Here is a 21,447-nt window from a genome sequence, read left to right on the forward strand (position 1 = left end):
AACCAGCAGGGTAATGCGAGTTGGCCTCCTGGAAGACATCTTTGATGGTGTTTATTGTTTGGAAAGTGGAGGAAAGAGGAGGATTCCATACTTCTGGACAGGATGCCAAAGCTGCAGAGGTAACCCCTTTGTTGTGGGTGAGCCCAAATTAGACCTGGCTTGAATTTGGGACAGCAAAGATGTATGGCAAATCAAGCAGCGTAGGGAGATGAGGGGGAGGAGAAGATAGCAGGATTCAGCCAAAGCTTTCCAAAACTCTAAGGAAGTGAAGTCAGGCAGGGGTGAAAGCTAGCAAGTTCCTGTGCTTATTGGACCTGCTGGCTGAGCTCCACTTCAACCCATAGCCTGGCCCTGCCCTGCACTAGGAAGAGCAGGATGCATTTGTAAGGCAGTTGTGACAGTCTCCTCTCCCCCACCCCTCCCCTACTGTGTTAGTCAGGGGGGATCCTGGGGCCTCGCTGTCTGTCTCCACCCTCAGGGGCCTGTGAAAGCCCTGTCGCGCTTAGGCTGTGGCCTGCCTTTCTTGGGGCTGCTTATTTCTTTTTGAAGAGCTTGCGGAAGGAGCTCCGGAAACCCCCTTTGGGCTCGTGCCGTGGGTTGTGGTCGCTGAAGGATGTTTGCTCATTGTCATCCTTCTGGCAGAACCTGGTGTTGTCTTCTGCATGGAGCTCCTAAAAGGGAAAAGACAATTTAACCAGCATTTGCAACCTCACATACTTGTCCCCTTCTCTCTTTCTCTGCTAGGAGGGACCTGGTGGTTGAGGAGGTGCTGGCAAGGCTGGGAGACAACAGGTCACTCATGCCTTGGCAGCACTGGCACCTCTGCAGACAGCTTGTTGCTGGCTCTGAGGCAGAGGAGTGAAGAGATAAGTGTTGTTAGAGGGACTTGGAGCCTTCCTTGCTAGCTTAGGGAGACCTTACTAGCCCCTTTTGTTAACAAGGGAGCAAGCCAGCATGGGAAGCTGAAGGAACTTCCTGCTCTCCCCTTGCTCATGAGCTCTGTTTACCCTAGGGCAAGGAGGCTTCGGGCTTCTTGAGTTGATAGGGCGTGAAAGACTCTTCTGTTGTCTCTGCTGGTGCCTGGTTTTATATCTGTGGGGCAGAAGGCTTCATTAGCGCACACACCTTGAGGTAAATATGCCACTAAAAGATCTCTTCCCCTTTCAGGAGAGTGCCACGTTCCTCTCAGCAAGGGTCTGGACGAGTCCCTTTTCTCCAGTTCTTCCCACCACTGCCATGGTGGTCTCCTTTGCTCTGTGGAAAAGAACGTGTCCTGCAGTTCTTGACTAGCTTGACATCTGCACCCTGCTGTGGGCCATAGCTCTGTGCAGGTGAGTGTGAAAGAGCTCACAGGTGCCTGTTTCGCTCTTCTCCCTCTTTCTCACCTCCCCTGCTCAGCTGTCCACCACCTCAATCACTCACTAGGCTTTTTTCATCCTGTTTTTCTTTTGAGGTTTCCCTGCTGCCTTTTCAGTTGTTGAAGCCTTCCTCCTATTATCATCTGCATCTTGCCTCATTTTAACAGGAGGGTAAGCACTAGGATAACTAGTTGAGCACCTCACAGCACCCTCAGCCTCTTTCCCAGAAGTGTGAAGAGCATCTCCCTCCCTGGCTGCAGCAGCTCAAAGCTGATTCCAAACAGGTGCTGCAGGCTATACAAACGTTCCTACGAGACCTGGTGTCCCTGAAGGGCTAGAGTGCCATCTGTCGTGCCAGTGGTTGTCTGAGGAACGTGGTGGCAGGTCTCTGTTTTCACACAGACTTCAGCATGGGTCTGTGATCAATGCAACAAACACAGGTGAAACAAAACCCATTGACCAGATCCTTGCTGGTGTAAACGGGTTGAGTTCAGCTGAGTCATGCTGGTTTACAGTAGCTGAGGCTCTGATACTAAATCCATTGGTTTTTCTTAACCCAGCACTCTTCACAGCCAGCGGAGGGCACCTTTTTAACTGGGTGCAACCCTATAGCACTAATTTCAAACAGCTTTGTGCATACTTAGTGACCCTGATCAGATCCAACAGTTACTTGCGGGGGAAGCTCAGTGGCAGCTGAGACACGCGTCAGGGTAGCTTGTCTCCAGGGTGTTCTAGCTGTCACTCAGCCAGCTGTGTGCCTCGAACCACCGCTTATCCCTGGGAAGATGTGTGTGAAAAGGAGCTGCCTTGTCCCTCCCTTGGGCATGTACATGCAAATGAGGACTTAGAATGTGTGGACTTGGGAGCTATTTTGGCATGTTCTGCCCTAACTGATCTTTCTCCTGCTGCTGCTGCTTCTGCACCACCACGTCTTTTTTTTTTTTCTTTTTCCTCATCCTATTTAAGCCTCCTTACTTCCAAAAAGCTGGGTTTTTCACCCACTCCTCTCTGTGGGGGGAAGTAGCTCCTTTGGGAGCTTCGAGATGAGGCTGAGATCATGTGAGGCTGGACATTCCTCTCCTGCTTCTGCTGCAGCCGGCTCCCACTGCTGCTCCGTGTGCTGTAGAGTCTGGTGCTCACACCCTCAGCACTCCTCGGCAGCTCCTTCAGAGACCTGCTCAGCTGCTTGCCTTTGCTGTGGAACATCTCGCGCTTGTACGTACTGCTGCTTACGGGAGTGCAGCTCTTAGGCAATGGCTGTAAGGCATGATCTGTCCTCTCTGGTTCTGATGTGAAGTTAACAGGCCTAAGGAAGCAAATGTCTAAGCTGGACTCAGAAGAGGCTGGGGAGCAATTCTCAAAGAGAGCGAGGTTTTGGAAGGTGTCATCTTCATAGGGGCCTGGCGTGGTGAAAACCTCCCCAGGGTAGTCGAACTCTTCATAGTTTGGTGCAAAGTTCCTTGCATCCTGCAGCAGCTCCACAGAGCTCCTGATGCCTCTCTCAGTATTTCCCACTGCATCAATTGGTGGTGCTTCATATTCCATTTCAGGGATAGATTGTAAGGGGGCTGTCAGAGCCTTGAGTTCCTGCTCTGTGAGCTGAGAAGATGAAAGGATGTTCTCTGGCCTCTCATGTTTTCTACTTTCCATTTCCCAGTCAGGGGTCTTTACAGCCTGGATGTTCTCCATCATGGTTGGTTGGGGTTTCTTCATCTGGGGCATCAAATGCCTTAAAAATAAGAAACAAAACAAACAGAAGAAAGTGTAATACTAAAGCATGACTGAGAGTATGACAAACCCCCTACCCCGCCACCTCCCCAGCCCCATTCTCTTGTTTTTGAGTCCAAAACGTAACAGAGCTGCTGCTAATAGAAATTGCTTGGCTGGGTTAGCAGGCACAAACTTGCAAAGGTAGAACTGCTTATCCAGTAGCTCCGGCTGACTTTGGTTCTCTACACCATGAAATTAATAGAAACTGAGATGAGAAGCCAACTGCTCCATCTCTGTCATGTTTTCCTGCATTTTGGATTGCTACTTTCCTTCTCTTTCTGTAATGTAGGGGTTGTGTCTTACTTTCTTGTGTTCTGTTTGTGGACAAGGTTCCTCTCTTGGGGAAGGTGACTTTGTCCCCACAATTGTGTCAGGAGTACTTAGAGGGCTCCGACCTTCCGTGTGTTCCAGGTAAGTGAGCAGAGAGTACTGCATTGGATGAGGTATCAGGTGCAGGATGTGCACCTCCATGGACCTTAATGAACACTAGTTAGGAAAGTCCGACTGCCATCTTCTGGGGACATAATGTCTTTCTTGAATTAGTCGTGTGTTTTGGACCCATTTGTACTCGCATCTTGTGATAGTGAGTCCCATCATTCAATGACGTGCTGTGTGGAAAAGTACTTTTTTCGCTAGTTGGACACATTGGTCATGTTTCCTAGCTCTTGTAATGTTGGCAGTGAATGTTGGCAGAGTGTTACTGTGCACACTGCTGTTAGGCCTGCACAAATACATATTTTTCCCTGGTACACTGATAAGACAACTAGCAAGAGCATTGACAGCCCTGGGCAAAGCCCTGAAATGTTTCCTGCTTGTAAACCACATGGTAGTGCATAGCAGGAAGGTGCCAGCCCTCCATCTCTCTGTGCATACATAGGAAGAAGTCTTGGAAACAACAGTCTATAACTGCTTGGAGTCACTGGCATAGTATGGGTGAGGAGTTTTCAGCCTACTTTGAAAGCCTTCTACCAGGACAACAGGCTTACGGGGTTGTCGCGCCAGAGGAAGGTCCTGGTGGGAAGGGCTGTATTGTCTCTTCAGAGTGGATCCCACTGTCCCGGATAGATGCCGCACTGGGTGTTGGAGAAACTTCTTGGCTCGTACACTGGGAGGTGAGACCTTTGTACAGCTTCACCAGGGATGACCTGAGGGAGGAGAAATCCATCGTCGTGCTAAGAAATAAGGCAGGGTATGAGCACGAGCATGTAGAATCACAGAAAACAGGGCTGGGAGGGGACCTTAGTATTCCCATTCACCTCTGCCCGCCCCATGGAGAACCTCTTCCACCTAATCTGTCCCAGTTAGCCAGAAGTCCTGTTCTTAATGCCTCTCCTGATAGCAATCCCTCCCCAGCAGTCTGCTCCAGCCCTTTAACACCCACCACATTTGAAAGCTTCCCTTGAAGTTGGATCTTGTCCTCAGTAAATCATCACCAGGAGGAACGGCAAACAGATTTTTATTTTAGTAAAGTCTTGATTTCAAGGAACAATTCTGAACCACAACTTGAGAATCTACAATTTAGGGTCATTTCTATCACAGCTCATCTCAGTTTATGGGAGGCTTCTGTTTCTCCCACTCCACTCCCGCAGTAAAGTAAGATGGCACTATTCTTTCTTCATCTTAACCTGTGAGGGCTTCAGGCAACAGTTTTGACATTCACCAGGGCTCCAAGCAGCGAAGTCCCCATGTATTCTCCCACTGGGGACTTTGCCATCAGATGCTTAAGGAATCAAATGTTCCCATAAAACATGTGGCTGCTGTGTTTAGAATTATTAAAGTCGTTTTCCTTTTGCTCTCAGAGTTAGACAGAAGGGCCCAACGCGAATCTGACCTCAGTATGGAAGACAAATGCTAATAGTGGGTCTTATCCAGCATCCATATGGAAAGGGCTTTGTTTAAGTTCAACAGAGCAATGTGCCTGTTAACCTTGCCCAGACCTAAACCCCCTGTTTCTAGGCTTCCCCCACACCTCCCTTTCCCTGGTGATAGAGAGAATGAGCTGATGTTGTGCTTACTTCTTCAGCTTTTTCCTCTTCTGTATAAGCAGGTCTTCATTGCATTGGAAGAGGAGGCTATAGTGTGAGATGAAAACCCGGAGGCGCTGCACACACACCAGCAGCAGGTAATAGTCAGGATGCTCTTGGTCAGTGAACTTCAGGACATTCTAAGGCACAGAGGAGAGGAGGTTGTCTGGAGGGTATCCGAACCCTTTTTGGGGAGAAGGTGCTATTGGGAACATGGATTAGTGCTCTGGAATGCCCATGACGCTGCCCTGTGGGAGCATGGGAGCTCTTCTAGGCAGCACCGGTTTCTGAGGGACTTGAATGGGGCCTGCCTCCTACTACTCCAGTGCAAATACACAAGTTACCACTGTAAATGTAATAATGGGATACATGGGTGATGCATTGGATGCATAAACCAGTCTCTTGGTTTTATAAGGCTTCCTTTCTGTGTGATTTTTCTTATCTGAAAATTTTTAGTACAATTCAGATAACCCTCCTGTGAACTAGAACTCTTTATCAGCAGGCTCTGTGTAGGAAAGGTGATTGGGCCCTAGGAGCCTCTGGCATTCTCAGTCTCTTGGCTAACAGGCAGCTAACACTCAGCAAATAGGCCAGCTCTGTTAAAGGAGATAGGTCAGAGTTCACAGTAGATTTCTGGCATCCTGTTCTCCCAGAGCAGCAGGCAGCAGAGCTTCCAGCTTCCCAGGGGAGAAAAGTTGGTTCTGTCAGACCAAATGGAAAAACGGGCAAATAGAAGCATGCTTCAGGTGAAAATGATGAAGATTAAGATATTCTCAGCTGGCTTTGCCTTTCAAAAGTTTTTTTTTCAGAGAACCCACTGTGTTAGCCAGAAACCTTGTACCTGTATAGACCTGAATGCCAGCTCTGAGTTAAAAGTCACATGTTAAAATAAGAGTTCAATAAGACAGTTTCCATCCTGGGGGCCTACCTGTAGATGAATAAGGTATTCAGGGATTCGCTGGACTATATGGAAGAACAGAATGTAGAGATCAGACTTGATTTCTTCTTCTACCTGAAACAGAGAAAGCAATTTCAGAGTGCCACCCATAAAACATGTCTAATTACAGGTGGTTCTGGAGTTTAATGAGTAGTTATGCTGTAAGTAGTTATAACAGACTGCAGGAGCATGACAGTCCAGTGACAGTTGTGTGTGACAATACACCAGTCTTCATCTTACTTCTGGAAGGGATATTTGCAACACCTTCTACCAGCAATACTAAGGATGAATTTCCTTAGGTTGGAGGCCACCAATGAGGGATACTCAGCCTAAATAATTAGGGGGGGTGTATGTTTCAAGTGTGTGAGTTAAGCTTCATTGAAACCCCATGTAGATACTATTCAGAATTAAGTTCTTAGTTTAGGCCCAATTGAATTGAATGAGATTGACTTCTAAATTAAGATTTCTTGGAAGCAAACTAGTGTGGTCTAGTACTTTAAAACTACCTTTATGTTTAACTTTCCTGATTTAAGACAAGAATCAAGGATGTGACACCAAATAGCTGAAGCTGAGAAGCAGAGACTGTTTTTTCTCTAAAGCATTTAAAGCTCTCGCTCTTGGTCTGTTGGGATGAGTCCCCCATTTTCCAGGAGACACCATTTGCCTGGGACAGGTCTGGACAGCATGTGCATATACAAGCTTTTTGGGAGGTTTGATCTGAGACACTATTTCATATGTCACAGCAGAAATGTAGCTCTGGTTACACACAGTGATGAACATGTTAAAGCTGCCTTTTATAGGTTCATGTCTGAACATCAGCCATGGCAATGTTCAGGAAACTGGCATTTGGTAACAGAACAAGTGGAGTGGTAAAAGAGTTCTATCATGGGCAGACATTGAGAGCAGCCCTGTTGGAGGAGGGCTTGGGGGTACTGGTGGATGAAAGATTGGACATGAGCTGGCAATGTGCACTTACAGCCCAGAAGGCCAGTTGTATTTTGGGCTGCATCAAAAGGAGTGTGGCCAGCAGGTGAGGGAGGTGATTCTGCCCCTCTGCTCTGCTCTGGTGAGACCCCACCTGGAGTCCTGTGTCCAGCTCTGGAGCCCTCAGTGCAGGAAAGACATGGCCCTGTTGGAGAGGGGCCAGAGGAGGCCACCAAGATGATCAGAGGGCTGGAACACCTCTGCTGTGAGGACAGGCTGAGAGAGCTGGGGTTGTTCAGCCTGGAGAAGAGAAGGCTCAAGGGAGACCTTATTCTGGCCTTTCAGTATTTAAAAAGGACAGACTTCTTAGTAGGACTTGGAGTGATAGGACAAGGGGTAATGGTGTTAAACTAAAGGAGAGGAGATTTAGACTAGATACAAGGAAGACACTTTTTCCAATGAGGGTGGTGAAACACTGGTGCAAGTTGCCCAGAGAGGTGGTAGATGCCCCATCCATGGGGACATTCAAGGCCAGACTGGACAGGGCTCTGAGTCACCTTATCTGGTTGAAGATGTCCCTGCTCATTGCAGGGGGGTTGGACTAGATGACCTTTGAAGGTTCCTTCCAGCACAAACTATTCTATTATTCCATTCTATGATTCTATAACATGAAGAGATCCAGGCTTGCATGTTGTCATTACGTGTCTGTGAAGCAGACAGGAAGTTTACCTCCTTCAGGATCACCACGTGGATCAGAGAGATGCATTCTGGCAGGTCCCTCAGGTAAGCAACATAGTAGTCCAGGAAATTATTCTTAGAAAAGAAGAAAAGAACAAAGAAACTTCAGAGAAATTTCTGGTCATAGAGCCAGCGAGAATGAAAAATTGTTGATTCCCCATGATCACTCCTGGGAGCTCGTTAGTGCAGCAGAGCTGCACACTGTGTGAAGCTTTCAGGGCTTGGGACTTCTCAAGAAATGCTGTTTAATAAAATGTGTTCAGCTGTTGAGCAGGGTGTATACAGCTTTATAGCAGATGGGAAGGGTAGAAAGGCTGGAGAGCATGAAACTTTTCTTATTTACGACTCTTCAAAATCATAAAGCATCAGATGACTTTTTACACATCCTTCCAGGAGAGGTCCCAGTGGTCAGCAGGGGCTGGGCAGACCTTTCCCCCGAGAAGGAAGTGCTGTTTTACTTGGAGCTAGAAACCATACAGGATAAGAGGCCTTTCCTCGTGCTTGTCGTAACTCCAAGCAAAGTATGTTGGGGAAGAGGAACATAAGAAACACACTCTTTTCACACTCTGGCTGTGAATACAAACATCCAAGCTGTCAAGGCTTATGTGTGGCTCCTGCAACCAAGTCTAGGTCTCTTGCATTTATTATAGGGCTGTGCTATGTGGCTGCATGCCCCCAAAGTGGGTCTGGCATGTGGGCTTCCTGACCAAACAAGTACTACAGCAAAGAGGCTACCATGCACTCTGCTCTACCATGCACTGGGACTCTTCTCCAAGGGGGCTGGCTGAAAGGCCTTACTCAGTCACAGCTTCACAGCACAGCTCCTCTGCTGCAAGGTATCTCGGCCCACCTGTAAGCCATCAGCACATCATCATGAATCACAGCAGAAGAGGCCAGAGAGGTCCTTAACATACCTCATCATTTGTTAATTTCAGGAAGATGTCTCCTAGGATCCCTTGTCGTGGCCAGCTCAGGACTCTCTCCTGTAGAGCGTGAAGTAAATCGACATGCTGCTGCACCAGGTACCGCAAAGAGCTGGGGAAGAAACTGAAGGGAGATGATGTCAGACTGGTTACACAGAGCATGTACTGATGAAACATGCTTTTGTGGGTGGTCAGCACAGGCTTGCTTCAAACACAGGTATTATTAACTACTTTTATTGGAGTCCTGACTGCACCAGCAGGCCCTGTTTTGGCTGCTATGTACATATGCAGATACCCTCTCCAGTAGGTTGTTTTTATGGTGTTCTGAAGGTTTCTTAGGCTGACTCCCTAGTGCATTGTGTAGCTGACCAGAATTTGCAGAATTAAAAAGCCCAAGGCAATACTGCTGTGGCCAGTGAAGCAGGACCATGGTCCTGAGCCATCCTGTAGAGTGCTTGGAGGAGAGCTCCCTGTTTGATGCAGAGCTACTGCCTTTTTGTCATTTTATGCTGATTCAGAATCAGAATGAATATGTCAAATAACAAAATATTTTGCCTGATGGAAATTTCCCAGGGAAGAAGAGTAAAAATAAAAACTCACTTCGGACTGTCAAGCTTCAGTTTGAACTGTATATGTCATGTAAGTGCTTAAATGAGTCCACATCAACCCATGTAGCATATGTCCCACAGTGGGCTTCTGTCAGATGACTCCTTGGATGTGGGACTCCTAGGGATGGTGGAAAGAACCATATAAAAGAGAGAGCTAGCAAGGAGTGGGCTCTCCAAATGCATTTAAGAGCTGGGAACTCCCAGGCCAAAGCTGAGTGAATGGGGAGAGCTTTTAGGAGCTATCTCATCCTGAGGACTAAGACAACTTGCCACAGGGGATGGCCTTTGCAAAGAGCTGGGTTTAACTGCTAGGCTGGCTCAGTCCCACTGGTCTTGTCTCTGTGTGTAAATACTTGTGTACGTTTGTACATATTGATACCTGATGGATGGCAGCCACTAGCCAGGAGCTTATGCCTGCAGCAGCTTCCAGAGCTGGAGCTGTGGACTGGGCAAAGCAGGCAGTGAAGGCACAAAGCTCTGTTCCCTCCCAGGCAGGACACATGCCAAAGAGTAAGACACTGATGGGGCTCAGAAAGAGACTGAAATGAAGTAGTAGTGAAATGATTTGGGATGCAAGGTGGACAAAATGCAAGGACAGGCAGGAAAGTCTTTAATCACTGCAACAACTTTCCACTGCTTCCAATATTCAACTAGAAATAAGCTCTAAAAGTTCAAAGATCTCTGTGTGGATGAAAGAAAAGTGTGAGAGAGGATGATGCAGAAAGAATATTGACTGAAGAAAACTCCATAAAAAAGAGAGCACACTAAATCAAATACCTTCTCTCTTTGGTGCTCCTTTTCACATCTGGCCCTTGCAATGTAGCCTTGATCTTCAGGATTAGGGAAAGGTTGATGACATATTTCCTTTCTGACTCCAGCAGCTCCAAAGCAATGTTCTGTCTTTTGGCTTCCAGAAGATAATGATTAAGTTAAACAAATAAGGAAATGCTGACCCCAAGGACAGCCTTGTGTTATACTGGTGACATTAAATCATGAAAGGAGAAACTGTTGAAAAGTGACACCAATAACTTGTAGTTGCACATCTACTTTCCCCAAATTAGCATGCCCCAGACATGACCAGAGACACAGTTTGCTAAGAAAACTCAAAAGCAAGTGTGTTTTCCACTATGAATACCATTTTTTTCTAAGAATAAGAAAACAAGCAATCAAAGGCAAAACAATTCATACCAGGGATTCACACCCAGTTTCCTGCAGAATGAGAAGTTTTATTTTTTACCCACTTAGGCAACCACACTGTCACAATCCCATCAGTACTCTGAACCTGCCAGTTCTTGGAATGGAAAATGGGTGTCCTGGGTGCAGAGCAATTCTGTCGATGGCACAGACCAGCAAATGCAAAGTCTTAGAGACTGAGGCCCTGAGATATTACCCCCCTAGCAGGAGAAACTGGCTTGTGTGTTTCCCTCTGCAGAAGCTGGTTCCTGACCAGCGCACACCAGATATGAGTGCAGCTTTAAGCATCTCTGGCCAGAGTTTTCCACTCTGTCCTTACCAGCCAAAGAGGGTTCACATATAATATTGTCTGCTGAGCTGTATCTGATTTGGCCCTTGTCCTTCCCTCTCTCCGGTTGCTCTTTGGAAATGTATTCATCTCCCCAGTCCTTGGTGTCCTTGGGCTGTTTCCACACGGTTGAGGGCAGATGCACTTTTGACTGCCCCTCTGTTGCCAATGAAGGTTTGAGGCTATCATCTGTGTCTGTGGTTGCTCCTGCAATGACAAACAGCTGTGTGGATCTTGATATCTCAGTTGGCAGGTAATGCTACAGCAGGCAGCCAACCTGTGTTATCATCCGTTTAAAGTACTGGAAGGAGAGTTTGAAGCGTTCTCTGTGCTTCACAAGGGCTGTAGCCTTGTAGTGTTAATTTACAAAATGAAATGCATTTGGTGAGCTCTTTGGCAGAACAATACACTCTTCTAGCCTTTATTTTCAGGCCAAATAATGTCCAAAATTAGACACAAGCTAGAAAAAAACCCCCCGTATATTCCAAGTATGCTTGCACTTCAGGGTTTTAGGACACTTCAGGACTTTGTAGTATGACACTAATTGGCAGGTATTGTAGAAACAGAAAATATTATTATAATTTGGATTAAAATGTCATTTTCAATAGATGTAAACTGTCATGGCTCTTAATATTTTTGTTAGTTTGATGTAATTATACAGCAGCAGTACTGATAGTCCAAGGCTATTAAATCACAGAGAATGTAGGGAAGGGTGCTGGTATTGGGCTGGAATTGCTTTAATGCAAATACTTTGAATTTGGGTTGCAATGAACCATTTTCCTTAGCTTTCACTCTTTTTTTTTTTTCTAGTGGATTCAAGCAAATGAGCCATCCAGAACAGTGAGTGCTGCTAGTGAACAGTGCAAACATCTAATGGTTGTTCTCATGTGTCCTTTTACAGGCCAGGATCCTTAGTGTCCCCTTACTCTACCCTTCTTTTACTTCAGGCCAATTTTTATTCTTGCCAGAAAAACTACTCCGCTACTAATCAGACATGTCTACAAGGAATCTGGAAGCTTACAGATGAACAAACAGCTCACCAGTTCTACTGGTGCGTAGTCACTGCAAAGACCATCTCTTCCCAAGTGGCAAAATGGTGCTCTCATTATTCTTTGCTGTATCAGTAAGCCTCATTTCTCCCTTTCTGCAAAGGCAGCAGCAGAAAGGCTTTCTCTGCAAAATATCAATCTTTTACATTGTCTGTCAGGTGTTTGGCACTTCAGGGGATGCAGGTTTGCCCTCATATCTCAACTGCAAGTATGAAAATGAAGGTACATGGCAAAGTGAAATACATTCCTGTAAAATGCATTCCCTGAAAGCACTTCTTCAGTGTAGTAAAGCAAGCACTCGAATCATTGTCCTACTGTTTTTTTGACACTTTTATATTTTCCTACCTGGACCTGCTACGACTTTCACACCTTCTCCGATTGGCATGATCCTCGTGTCAGACACTGTTGAAGAACAAAGAGAAACTTTACAAGAGGAGACAGCTGCTGAGCAGGCTTCCTCCTGCCAAGCCCAGTTAGTATGGTTAGATTCTCCAGTCTTTCCCATTTTTGCTATGGAAACACCCCTGTCAGATCCTCCACTAAGGAGGATCTTTACTGTTGTGGTCTTTGTTAGCAGCTGCAGGTGAGCTAATGTGGAGGTCCCTGTTGTGCTTGGTACTGTGAGGAATGTGAGCAGTCTTGGCTTGTCCTTGCTCAGTAGGCGCACATTGGGTACAAGGCATCAAGCAGGCAGAACAAGAGGATGGAGCCTTGATGCAGACACAGGGCTGCAGTTTTGGGTGGAAACGAGCTTATTGAAGAGTGGAGGGGTGAGACGACTGGAATGAAAGGGACAGTGGGAGAAGTGGGTGAGAGAGGTGGATGTGCAAGAGGGATGTAAGGGAGAGTGCTAACATAGCACCTCAGAGTGGGGTAGAGGGGGCCCATGACTGGCCAGATTCTGAGCAGAGCAGAAAACTGCACATGGTTTTCATCCAATCTCTGCCTTTGTTCGCATTTTAAATGTATCTGGTTTTAATGTCTTCTTATCTGAACAGCATGAGAGTGATAGACAAGTTTAGACCCCCAAATTTAATTATAGAAAAAAAGGCTCTGGTCTATCACCTTTTCTTTGATTCCAGCCTTCACAGTGTTTTCCTGGTCAAGGTGTAACCCTAACAGCATGGACTAGCAGCTTCCGTAGCTAACAAGGGGCAGTAATTCTCCTAGCAGCGTGTATACGCAAGGAGCAGTGACACCAGCAGCCTAGTGTTCTTATGTTCCAACTCCCATGTCCCCTTGTCAAATCAGCCACTGGTTGACCTCTGAAAGGCACCAGGTGTTCTCTGTCAGCCCGGTCTCTGTGATCCTTTCCATGCCTTGCTCCCTTACATGGAAACAAATCCACAGGTTGTAGCATTTTTATCAGGGACTCCTATGTGGCTCTTTCTGTGCCACTAGTGTTACATGGAAGAAGATCCAGCCTGCTTCCCTTTCCTTGGAGGAGGTAAGGAATGGCTTTTGGGACAGTGTTCACAGAGCAGCATCTACTGAATCCAGACCAGTACCGAGGTTGCTACCCTGAGACACTGTGTCAAGGTGCGTGCACAGACCCAGAAGCAGTGCTGTCGAGGGGAGAAACCCTGTTCTCTTTTTGTGCTGCTGGCACCTGAGGAAAATTTGGTTTCCTCTTACCCTAGTGACCTTTTTCCGGAATTTTTTTCCTGAGGGAAGCCACTGTATTTGCATACTCTGTTTCCTACCTTTTTCATAAGTCACGTTGTGTAAAAGACTTGTAAAATCTTCATTGATCAGCACAGGTTCTGGGAGGTTAATAGATCGAAACGGGCTGCCCTGGAGAGGTGTAGGCACTGTCTGTGACCCATGATCATCCTTCTGTGCTCTTCTGTACAAATACAAAGAATTGAGACAGTCGGAAAGTATGAATGCTACAGGTGAAAATCCTACACTACAGTTGCGGCAGACACCAGGGTAAGTACAAGCACAGAGTCAGAAGTAGGACAACTCTGGCGGAGATCAGGAAAGGAGTTGGCTTTGACGGAGTTCATGTACTATGTTCTGGAAGAAACTTCCACTGGTTATAGGAGAGGATTATTTCTGGTCTGTTCTTTTTTTCAGAGCATATTTTATCTAATTAAATGGCTTAATTAGCTAAGGGGCTAGCCTAGATTTGCAAAGCGTTTGCATCAAGGCAGCTGTATACCCATCATCAAAACTCTGTTTTCAGAAGGAGGCTAATCAGGGCCAAGGTGGACGAGTTGTCTGCTTCATCACAGCAACAGTGTGGCCCAGTGGTGTGCAAACATGCTCCTGCATGACCCTGCTCAGAGGAAGGGAGGCTGGCGAGAGGAAAGCAGAATATGACTGCACCATCCAGAGCCTGATGAGTCCTGCAGGCTTGGAAGGGGAAAATGCAGTGCTGTTGTCTGGATCGGTGTGCATTAGCAATAGCTTGTGATAGTGAAGGTTCCTGACTTTCTAACAACGATCCTGCCCCAACATGTCTCTAGCAGGTCTGTGTGTTTCACCAGGCCCTGATTTCTCTTAGAGCTGCTGGGGCCATTTTGCTGTTGGAATCCCAGGGAAGTGTTGGTGTTTTTCTGCTTTGTTTGCTCTGTGGGGTGTTTGTCTAAAAGCCTGGGGGGAACTGAAGGTTAGAGCTTCCAGTAATAATCAGGGTTGATACACATGTCCAGCCAGGAAAATATTAAGAATTTAAGCTATAAAGAAATGAACAAAATGGAGACCACTGCTAATTAGCATTTCCAGAGCCCTGGAGTTCAAGCCCTTACTTAGCTTTCATTTTCCGTGATTCCCGCCGCTTCTCTTGCTGCAGCTGCTCAATTTTCTGCTGCATTTCCTCCTGCTTGGCACTGATTTCTTCAATCATTGACTTTGCATCGCTGAGCTCCTCCTGAGAAACAGGCAAAAGCACAGCATTCCCAGGGTGCCCATCAGCCTTACATAGCACACCTTTGAATGCTGGCTGGTATGCACTAGGGTTGCTTCAGGGTGCTGCAGAGAGTGGCTTTGTGATTAGACACTCTTCCTTTGTGTGTGTAATCCTTAATTCAACTACAGGCAACTCACTCAAGCAAGCCAAATGTCACATGGGTAAGGCACTGGTGGGACACTGGTGGCTTCATCCACCACCAGTTGAAAGCACTGGGAGGACTCCTGCCTCTAATGACATTTGGATGTGGGCCTGAGGAAGCACATTTCTCTGCAGTTCTCCAGCATGTGCATTCACATGTTGCGCCTGGTTGAGGTTGCAGACTGATCACACACATGTATAAGCTTTCGCCAATCAGGCCTTGGAGCTGCCTTTTTAGCCTGGTTTCCTAAGGAAATGAGGCCCTCTGTAACCTCCTTGTCAGCACGTCCTCCCTCAGGCAGTTCCAAATAAGCTTTACTCAGATGTAGAGCTCTCTGATGCATGAATTTCCTGCAGGTTTCATCAACACGAGCAGGAGGATGGAGGAGAGGGGAGAGACTCAAGAGTTTCTTGTAAATCAAACTAGAGGGATTTTCCCCAAGTGAGGAGGTGGCTTTGCTGGGAGTTCAACATTTGGACAGACAATATGGGCATGAAGCAGAGGGAGAGCAGTCTTTGCCTTCCTGTTGCTTGCATAATTCTTTGTATCTGGATTTTAAAACCCCCTTTTCCCCTATAACAATGCCCTGGATAACCCTGCCTCTGACTGCTTTGAGACCTCTGCCATGTGTCCTTACATTTCTTGGTGTCTCCCTTGCTTATCTGGGACCACATGGCACCTTTTGCCCCATGCCATCTGTCTCTCCCTATCACAGGGTCAGTAACGGGCTTTTCCAGTAAGCAACCCTCTTTAACTTCACAAGGTATTATTGACTCAGCAAAACCCCATGGGGAAAATTTACCATGAAAACAATAAAAGAGTTCCTCTGCCTGCCTCCTCACAGGCAGTCATCCACTTTCTGGATGGAGGTGCTGGCTGGTTTAAAGTGTACATCAAGCCTTCTTGCTAGGCTCTCTCTCTAGTCCTTTGTCTTTATTCTCTTGGGCCAGATCAAACCAGGCACCACTTCCTCCCAGCCGTGTGGGAATGCAACTTCAAAAGGTTTTAGGGTTTTGTGCTAGTTCCCTGCTCCACAGCAGCTCTGGTTCCTGCAGGAAATGCAGGAGACCTGACCCGGGGAGAGGCATGACCCAGTGGCAGCCTGTGAGCAGCCCATATGCTCATTGCACCTGCAGCCCAAACCAAGGGTTGCCTGTGCCCAGGGTAGCTCACAGCGCTGCCCTGCGGCCCATCAGGAAGGCTAAACTGGCCAGGGCATGAGTTACATTTGGGGTGGAGTAGTCGGGGGAGACACAAAGCCAAAAGAAGTGCAGCAGGTACATCTGAAACAATTGCCAGCTCATTTCCTTTGCAAGGAGGAAGGATTGATGCAGGCAGAGGACTGCCCCATGCCACCCAAGATATGCAGCCCTCCCACAGGTCATGCTCCTACCTTGAAAGTATTGAGGGAATTCTTCATCTCAGCCACTTTTTCTTCCATGGCACAGCGGCAGCTCTTGACCTTCTCCTCCAGGGCATACTCACCATGCTGGATTCGCGACAGCTCCTGCATCGCTTCTGTGAAACCCGCCTTCAACTCAGAGGCTAATGCCTGCAACTAGAGGAACCACAAACATGGTGGGTTCAGTCCCTCCTCCCAGATACAGGTGCCTGTGTGATCAAGGGTCACCCATGGTTCAGAGTGGCATGAAAACTCAGTGTAACCCATCCTGTAAAGTGTTGACCCCTTTCTCCTCTTCCTGTCATGGCTGCGAGACATGGGGATAGGTTCAGCCCTGTGCTGCAGCCTCAATACAGGGCAAGAGGTATTTGTCTTGGACAGTCAATGTTGCCCTTTTTAGACTCAAGGTTTTTCCAGGCTCCCTGGCATTTTGCAGCCTGTCAGTCTGTAGAAGGAGAGGACAGCCTGAAACATGCCGAGAAGGTTTACAATAACAGTAGCCAGATTATAAACCCCCAAAGCAGCTGAACTATCAAGAACATGTCTGGTTTTGAGCAAATCCTCCTCTGCATATGGTCCTGGGGCCAGTGCTCTCCTCAGGCAGGTCTATCATCTCCTTGCTCTCCAAGGGCTGTGGAGAAGCTCTGTTCTTGGTCAGTAGGCCACTTCCAGGGAAGGAGGCAGTTCTTTAACTCATGGTGGGGAGGGAGTGGGAGGTTTTCCATTGGCATACAGCAACCCTACACCCACTTTGCCTGTTTTCTGTCCCTAGAGGCCCTGGCACTGCCGGAAGAGCTCACAGCCTGAGCTGGAGGCAGCTGGTTGAGAGCCAGGTGAAGCACGAGACAGACCGGGGTGAGCCAGGCTGGCATTGTGAGCAGACAAGGCAGGTGTGGAGGTGGGCATGGAGGGGAGTCAGGAAGCTTGCAGAGAGCTAGGTGGGGTCACCCTCTTTGGGGACAGCTTGGGCCAGTGACCCTGAACTCTGTCTCCACAGTTTTGAGCAAGATGCTCTTTCTGCCTGCGCACAGCCCACGGTGAGGTCATGGCCCAAGGTGCTTCGGTACCAGTGGTTTTTACCTTTACAACAGAAATTCGGCCTAACATCTGGTTATAAACTGAGTCCAAAACTGGAGCACTGATGGTAAGAGGACAGCCACCCCGGGGAACTCAGGCGCTTGAGTCCTGTAAATGGAGCAGAGATGGCTTCCGATACCTCAGGGCAATGGCATGCACCATTCTCCTCTGATCAAGACTGGCAGTGTCTTTACAGAGGACATCTGTCTGACATCCCCACTTCTACCCAAGTGCCTACCCCGCAGTCCCCGGTCTGGTCTGGCTGGACACAGGTTCCCAGGGCTGCCTGGGCAGGAGGAGCAGGACTGACAGGAGCTGTGACAGGGCAGAGGGGAGCAGGAGGCTGAGGACATCTCCCCTCCTCAGGCAGTCAACCCTGACTCTCCAAGCCAGCTGGAGCTCCACAACCCCCTGATTCAACCCCTTCACCCACCCTTCCTCACCACAGCACACACCTTCCTATGACACTCCTGTGTCACAGGAATTGTCACCCTGTGACCTCTGAGTGTAGCCTGAAGGGTTAGAGGGGCTGCTTGGAGCCATGGCTGCTAGGGGAGGCAATGACCATACTATTTCTGATATCTCAGCCTAGAGAGGGTGAGCCAGATGGTCTTAGCATCATCAGACATGCTAACATCCATGCCTGGAGAAGTAGGGGGATATAAAGTACTGCACCTGTGCAAAATGTTAATATTCCCATGCCTGCTCACAGGTTCTTGCCACACTTCCACACTGAGCTGACATTGTCAAAGCACTTTCCTCCAAGTGAAAACAGGTGATTCATTAGATCTGTCCCTTGAACTGAAATATGCTACTCTATTCTACCCTAGACTACCCAGTGCTATCCATTTTAGAGATCTGCTTTAGGATGGGCATGTCACAGCCTCAAGTCTTGTTAGCAGTGCTGCAGTCTGGAAGCTGGCCCTGGGGATAACGTCTGGGGAGAAAAAGCCCGAAATGAAATGTTTCCACCAACAAGCCTGGCCGTATCCTCCTGGGATGCTTCCAGAAAGAGGTAAACTAGACAGATCCTTTGTGAAGGGCACAGGGATGGGAATCATGCGTCATTGTTGATCTAAAGTTTTCAGAGTCAAAAACTGCTAGATGTCAGCAAAAAGGGACCACTGCAGAGACCTTGGTGTCCATGTGCACTGAAATGCTCTGCGAAAGCAGAGTTCAGGCAGCTGAAAGAAAGATCTGAACTGAAATATCCTCTGCATCTAAAAGCAGACAGCCACTTGTTATTTTGGGGTTCACTGATGGCCAATCTCTTCTTTTGCAGTCACACTGCTAGCTTGTTTTTGTTGTGTATCCTTCCCAGGGCTCCAGGCTCCAGCGTGGGTGTGTCCTGCCCAGTACATCCTTCCTCTGCCCCATGCAGTTTGCAGTGGCTATTTCAGACACTGAAATGCATCTTACACTCTCATTTCCCTTTGTTGCTGCTTGGTCGATGAAAGCAGCCAGCAACACCAGTCAGCCACATCAAGCCAGGACTTGTGTGGCTGGACCTGAAGTGCTGAAGGCCCTAGAACTCCCTTCTCTGCTGCCCTCTGTTCTCAGAGCATAGAAAGGAACACAAACAGCCTTGTGACATTGAATGCAAGTTTGATCCAAAATTGAGTGGAGTGGTACGGGAACAACACATTATCTTTGAAATCCTGCTAAGCACAGTGTAGTGCTTGGTTTAATTTGAGCTCATGTCTAACAACAAGCTGTAGAAAACCATCCTTTAAATCCCATGGGCTGTTACAATAAATGGAAGCCATTGAAACATCAGCTCATGCTTACATCTTGCCCAAGTGATCATGCCTACAGAACCAGAGAGACATTTCACAGATTTGTGAACCCCTGGAAAGTCAAACCAATTCAGTATTTCTAAAGTTTCTGAAGTGCAACACATACCAAAAGAGACAGATTTTATACTATCATGGAAACCTGGCAAAAGTTTAACTGTTATGTGTTGTCCTGGCTCACAGATTCATGGGAATAAATGCAGTTGAAGAGGAACACACCTGACAACTGAAGTTGAACTACCTAATGCCTAGAGGATAAATGAATCTGCATGATCACAGACAGTCCTTAGAACCTGTCCAAGACCTGTTCAAAAAAAACCTTTAAGGCATCTAAATAATTTAGTATGAGGTACACATTTCAGCCTCCACCTGCCTTTGGAGTGTGGCCCTCAACTCCAACAAAGCAATGCAATGAGAAAACCAGCACCATGCATCTGTAACAGATTGCATCTTTCCTGGGGGCCATGGCTCCCATTTTACCTGCTGTCCTGATGTTTTTCAGCTCTATGTCGAAAAACCATACAAGTAAAATCTCTAACAAGACCAAGTAACTGCAATGTGCTCTGTGGGTAGCTGCCCATGGGGAAATGAAAGATTCTCTTCCCCATTTTTCATGACTAATTAACAGGACACTGAGAAGCAGTCACTTGTGACTCTCTCTTGTCCTCCAGACCAATGGGAATAAGAACTCTCTGTCAAGGTCTGCCTGAAGAGGGGAGCGAGTGTTTCCCATCATGGAGGGGGGAACTGTGACCACATAGAGGAAGTAATGGTGGCTAGAGGGGAGGAGAAGGGTGAGATCAGAAGACATAAAAGGAGCATTTCTCAGCCTGGTTTTGACTTTACTTTGCACAAGTTGAGCTGTTTAAAAATATATATATAAAACAGCTGTGAAATCACCTTCACTGAGCTATTCACTATTTTCTCATCTTCTGTACTGTCCCCAAAGGGTGGACAGGACTGATGCTGCTTCCAGGACCAGAAGCAGCAAAACTGCAAAGCCTCCCTGTCCTCTCTCAGTGGGTGCCAGGAATTTGAGCCCTGCAACCTAAAGCTTTGTTCAGACTTTAAGGCAGCCCAGGAAGATGGTCGTGGCCAGGACACAGGGATGGCTTATGGAAGCTTATGCAAGGAAGGGCTGTGATGGAAAGCAGAGGGAAGAGCCTTGGTGAGCCAAGTTTACTGCCATGACTGCCACTGGATGAGAAGGAACCCTTGCTTCCATGAGTAGCTGTGTCCCCATGTATGTCCCCAGGCACTAGCCAGGCTGTCCAGGGCTCTGTGTGTCCAAAGAGTTAGCTATTTGCATCTACTGCCCTTGGCAGCTGCTTAAGGTACTTACACCAGAACAGGCCCTGCTCTCAGGAACACTGAGCTGAAGCCTGTCAAAACCAGTACAAAACAGACTCGTGATGAAGAAATACTGCACAGGAAGAATTCTGCTCTTATAAATAAAACCTAGAAAAGAGCAAAACCTTCTGTGGCCACAAAGGAGTGCTGTGTTACTTCCTCCAGCTTAACTACTGTCCATTACTTTGCACATATTCTCATGTGGCTGATCTGAAGAAGCAAATAAACGTTGTCACCCAAAACAGGGCTGCTTGAAACCGGTCTGTCACAGAGTCCAGTACTTGCTACTAAGCCTGAATATGATCTTTTTGAGCTGCATGATGTATATTTTTACCACAGGACAACTGATTTCTAGCACAGCTACCGGCTCCCATGTTTAAGGGCAGCACTTCTACAGCCAAATATTAGGAAGGCTTGCAATGCCACACAGCAGGAAAGAAGCAGACTTGTGCTGATTTACAGTGGTAGAGAACCTAGCCCTAGGAGTATATCCAGTATTTATATTCCTAGGCACAGATGGCAGGAATAAAGGCAGAGCAGCAGGATAAGGACAGAAGAGAAGGATGGAGATAGATAGATACTTAAAGGGGGCTGCAAGCAATTATCAGCTCTTGTTTCACATCTGTGCTGTCTTTTTTGCTACGTGGGGGGTCTGTAGGGCCCTCACTGAAGCAGAAGAGGACAGCCAGCTGGTAACTTTAATTTAAAGGATTCATTAGGGTATCCACATCTCGGCTGTGGTTTTCTGGGAAGAAACGTGTGCGTGGTGCTCCCAGCACACTGTCCCAACAGTGCATTTAGCTTTCCATGCATGTTGGATCCACTGGGCTGAGTTCTCCATCAATCCAGTCCACAGCTTCTGCTTGGATCTGTCTGGATGGGAAATGGGGACGAGACAAGATAAGCACTGACTGGT

At 47.4% G+C, this 21,447-nt stretch overlaps 1 protein-coding gene across 1 annotated transcript; it reads right to left on the reverse strand.

Annotated features, from left to right (window-relative positions):
• Positions 1 to 533: 533 nt before the first annotated feature.
• On the reverse strand, positions 534 to 16,437 carry ARHGEF33 (Rho guanine nucleotide exchange factor 33). The gene is made up of 13 exons (XM_065835323.1): positions 16,303 to 16,437; positions 14,607 to 14,728; positions 13,557 to 13,699; positions 12,199 to 12,255; positions 10,796 to 11,011; positions 10,060 to 10,189; positions 8,666 to 8,798; positions 7,743 to 7,826; positions 6,081 to 6,164; positions 5,144 to 5,292; positions 4,115 to 4,273; positions 2,334 to 3,087; positions 534 to 671 (listed from the first exon to the last, which is right to left on the reverse strand). Exons 1-13 carry the CDS (start codon positions 16,420 to 16,422, stop codon positions 534 to 536), a joined length of 2,289 nt encoding a protein of 762 aa, XP_065691395.1. The 5' UTR covers positions 16,423 to 16,437.
• Between the last annotated feature and the right edge of the window lie 5,010 nt (positions 16,438 to 21,447).

Source organism: Patagioenas fasciata, chromosome 3, assembly GCF_037038585.1.
Source record: "Patagioenas fasciata isolate bPatFas1 chromosome 3, bPatFas1.hap1, whole genome shotgun sequence".
Classification (NCBI taxonomy): Eukaryota; Metazoa; Chordata; class Aves; order Columbiformes; family Columbidae; genus Patagioenas; species Patagioenas fasciata.

Bases quoted from the DNA above. Each gene is read 5' to 3' on its own strand.
- ARHGEF33 (XM_065835323.1), bottom strand. From the start codon at position 16,422: ATGCAGGAGCTGTCGCGAATCCAGCATGGTGAGTATGCCCTGGAGGAG. The intron at 6,165-7,742 runs GTAAACTTCCTG...TCTCTGTTTCAG, and splicing joins ACGTGGTGATCCTGAAGGAG to GTAGAAGAAGAAATCAAGTC. The intron at 5,293-6,080 runs GTAGGCCCCCAG...TCTGTGCCTTAG, and splicing joins AATACCTTATTCATCTACAG to AATGTCCTGAAGTTCACTGA.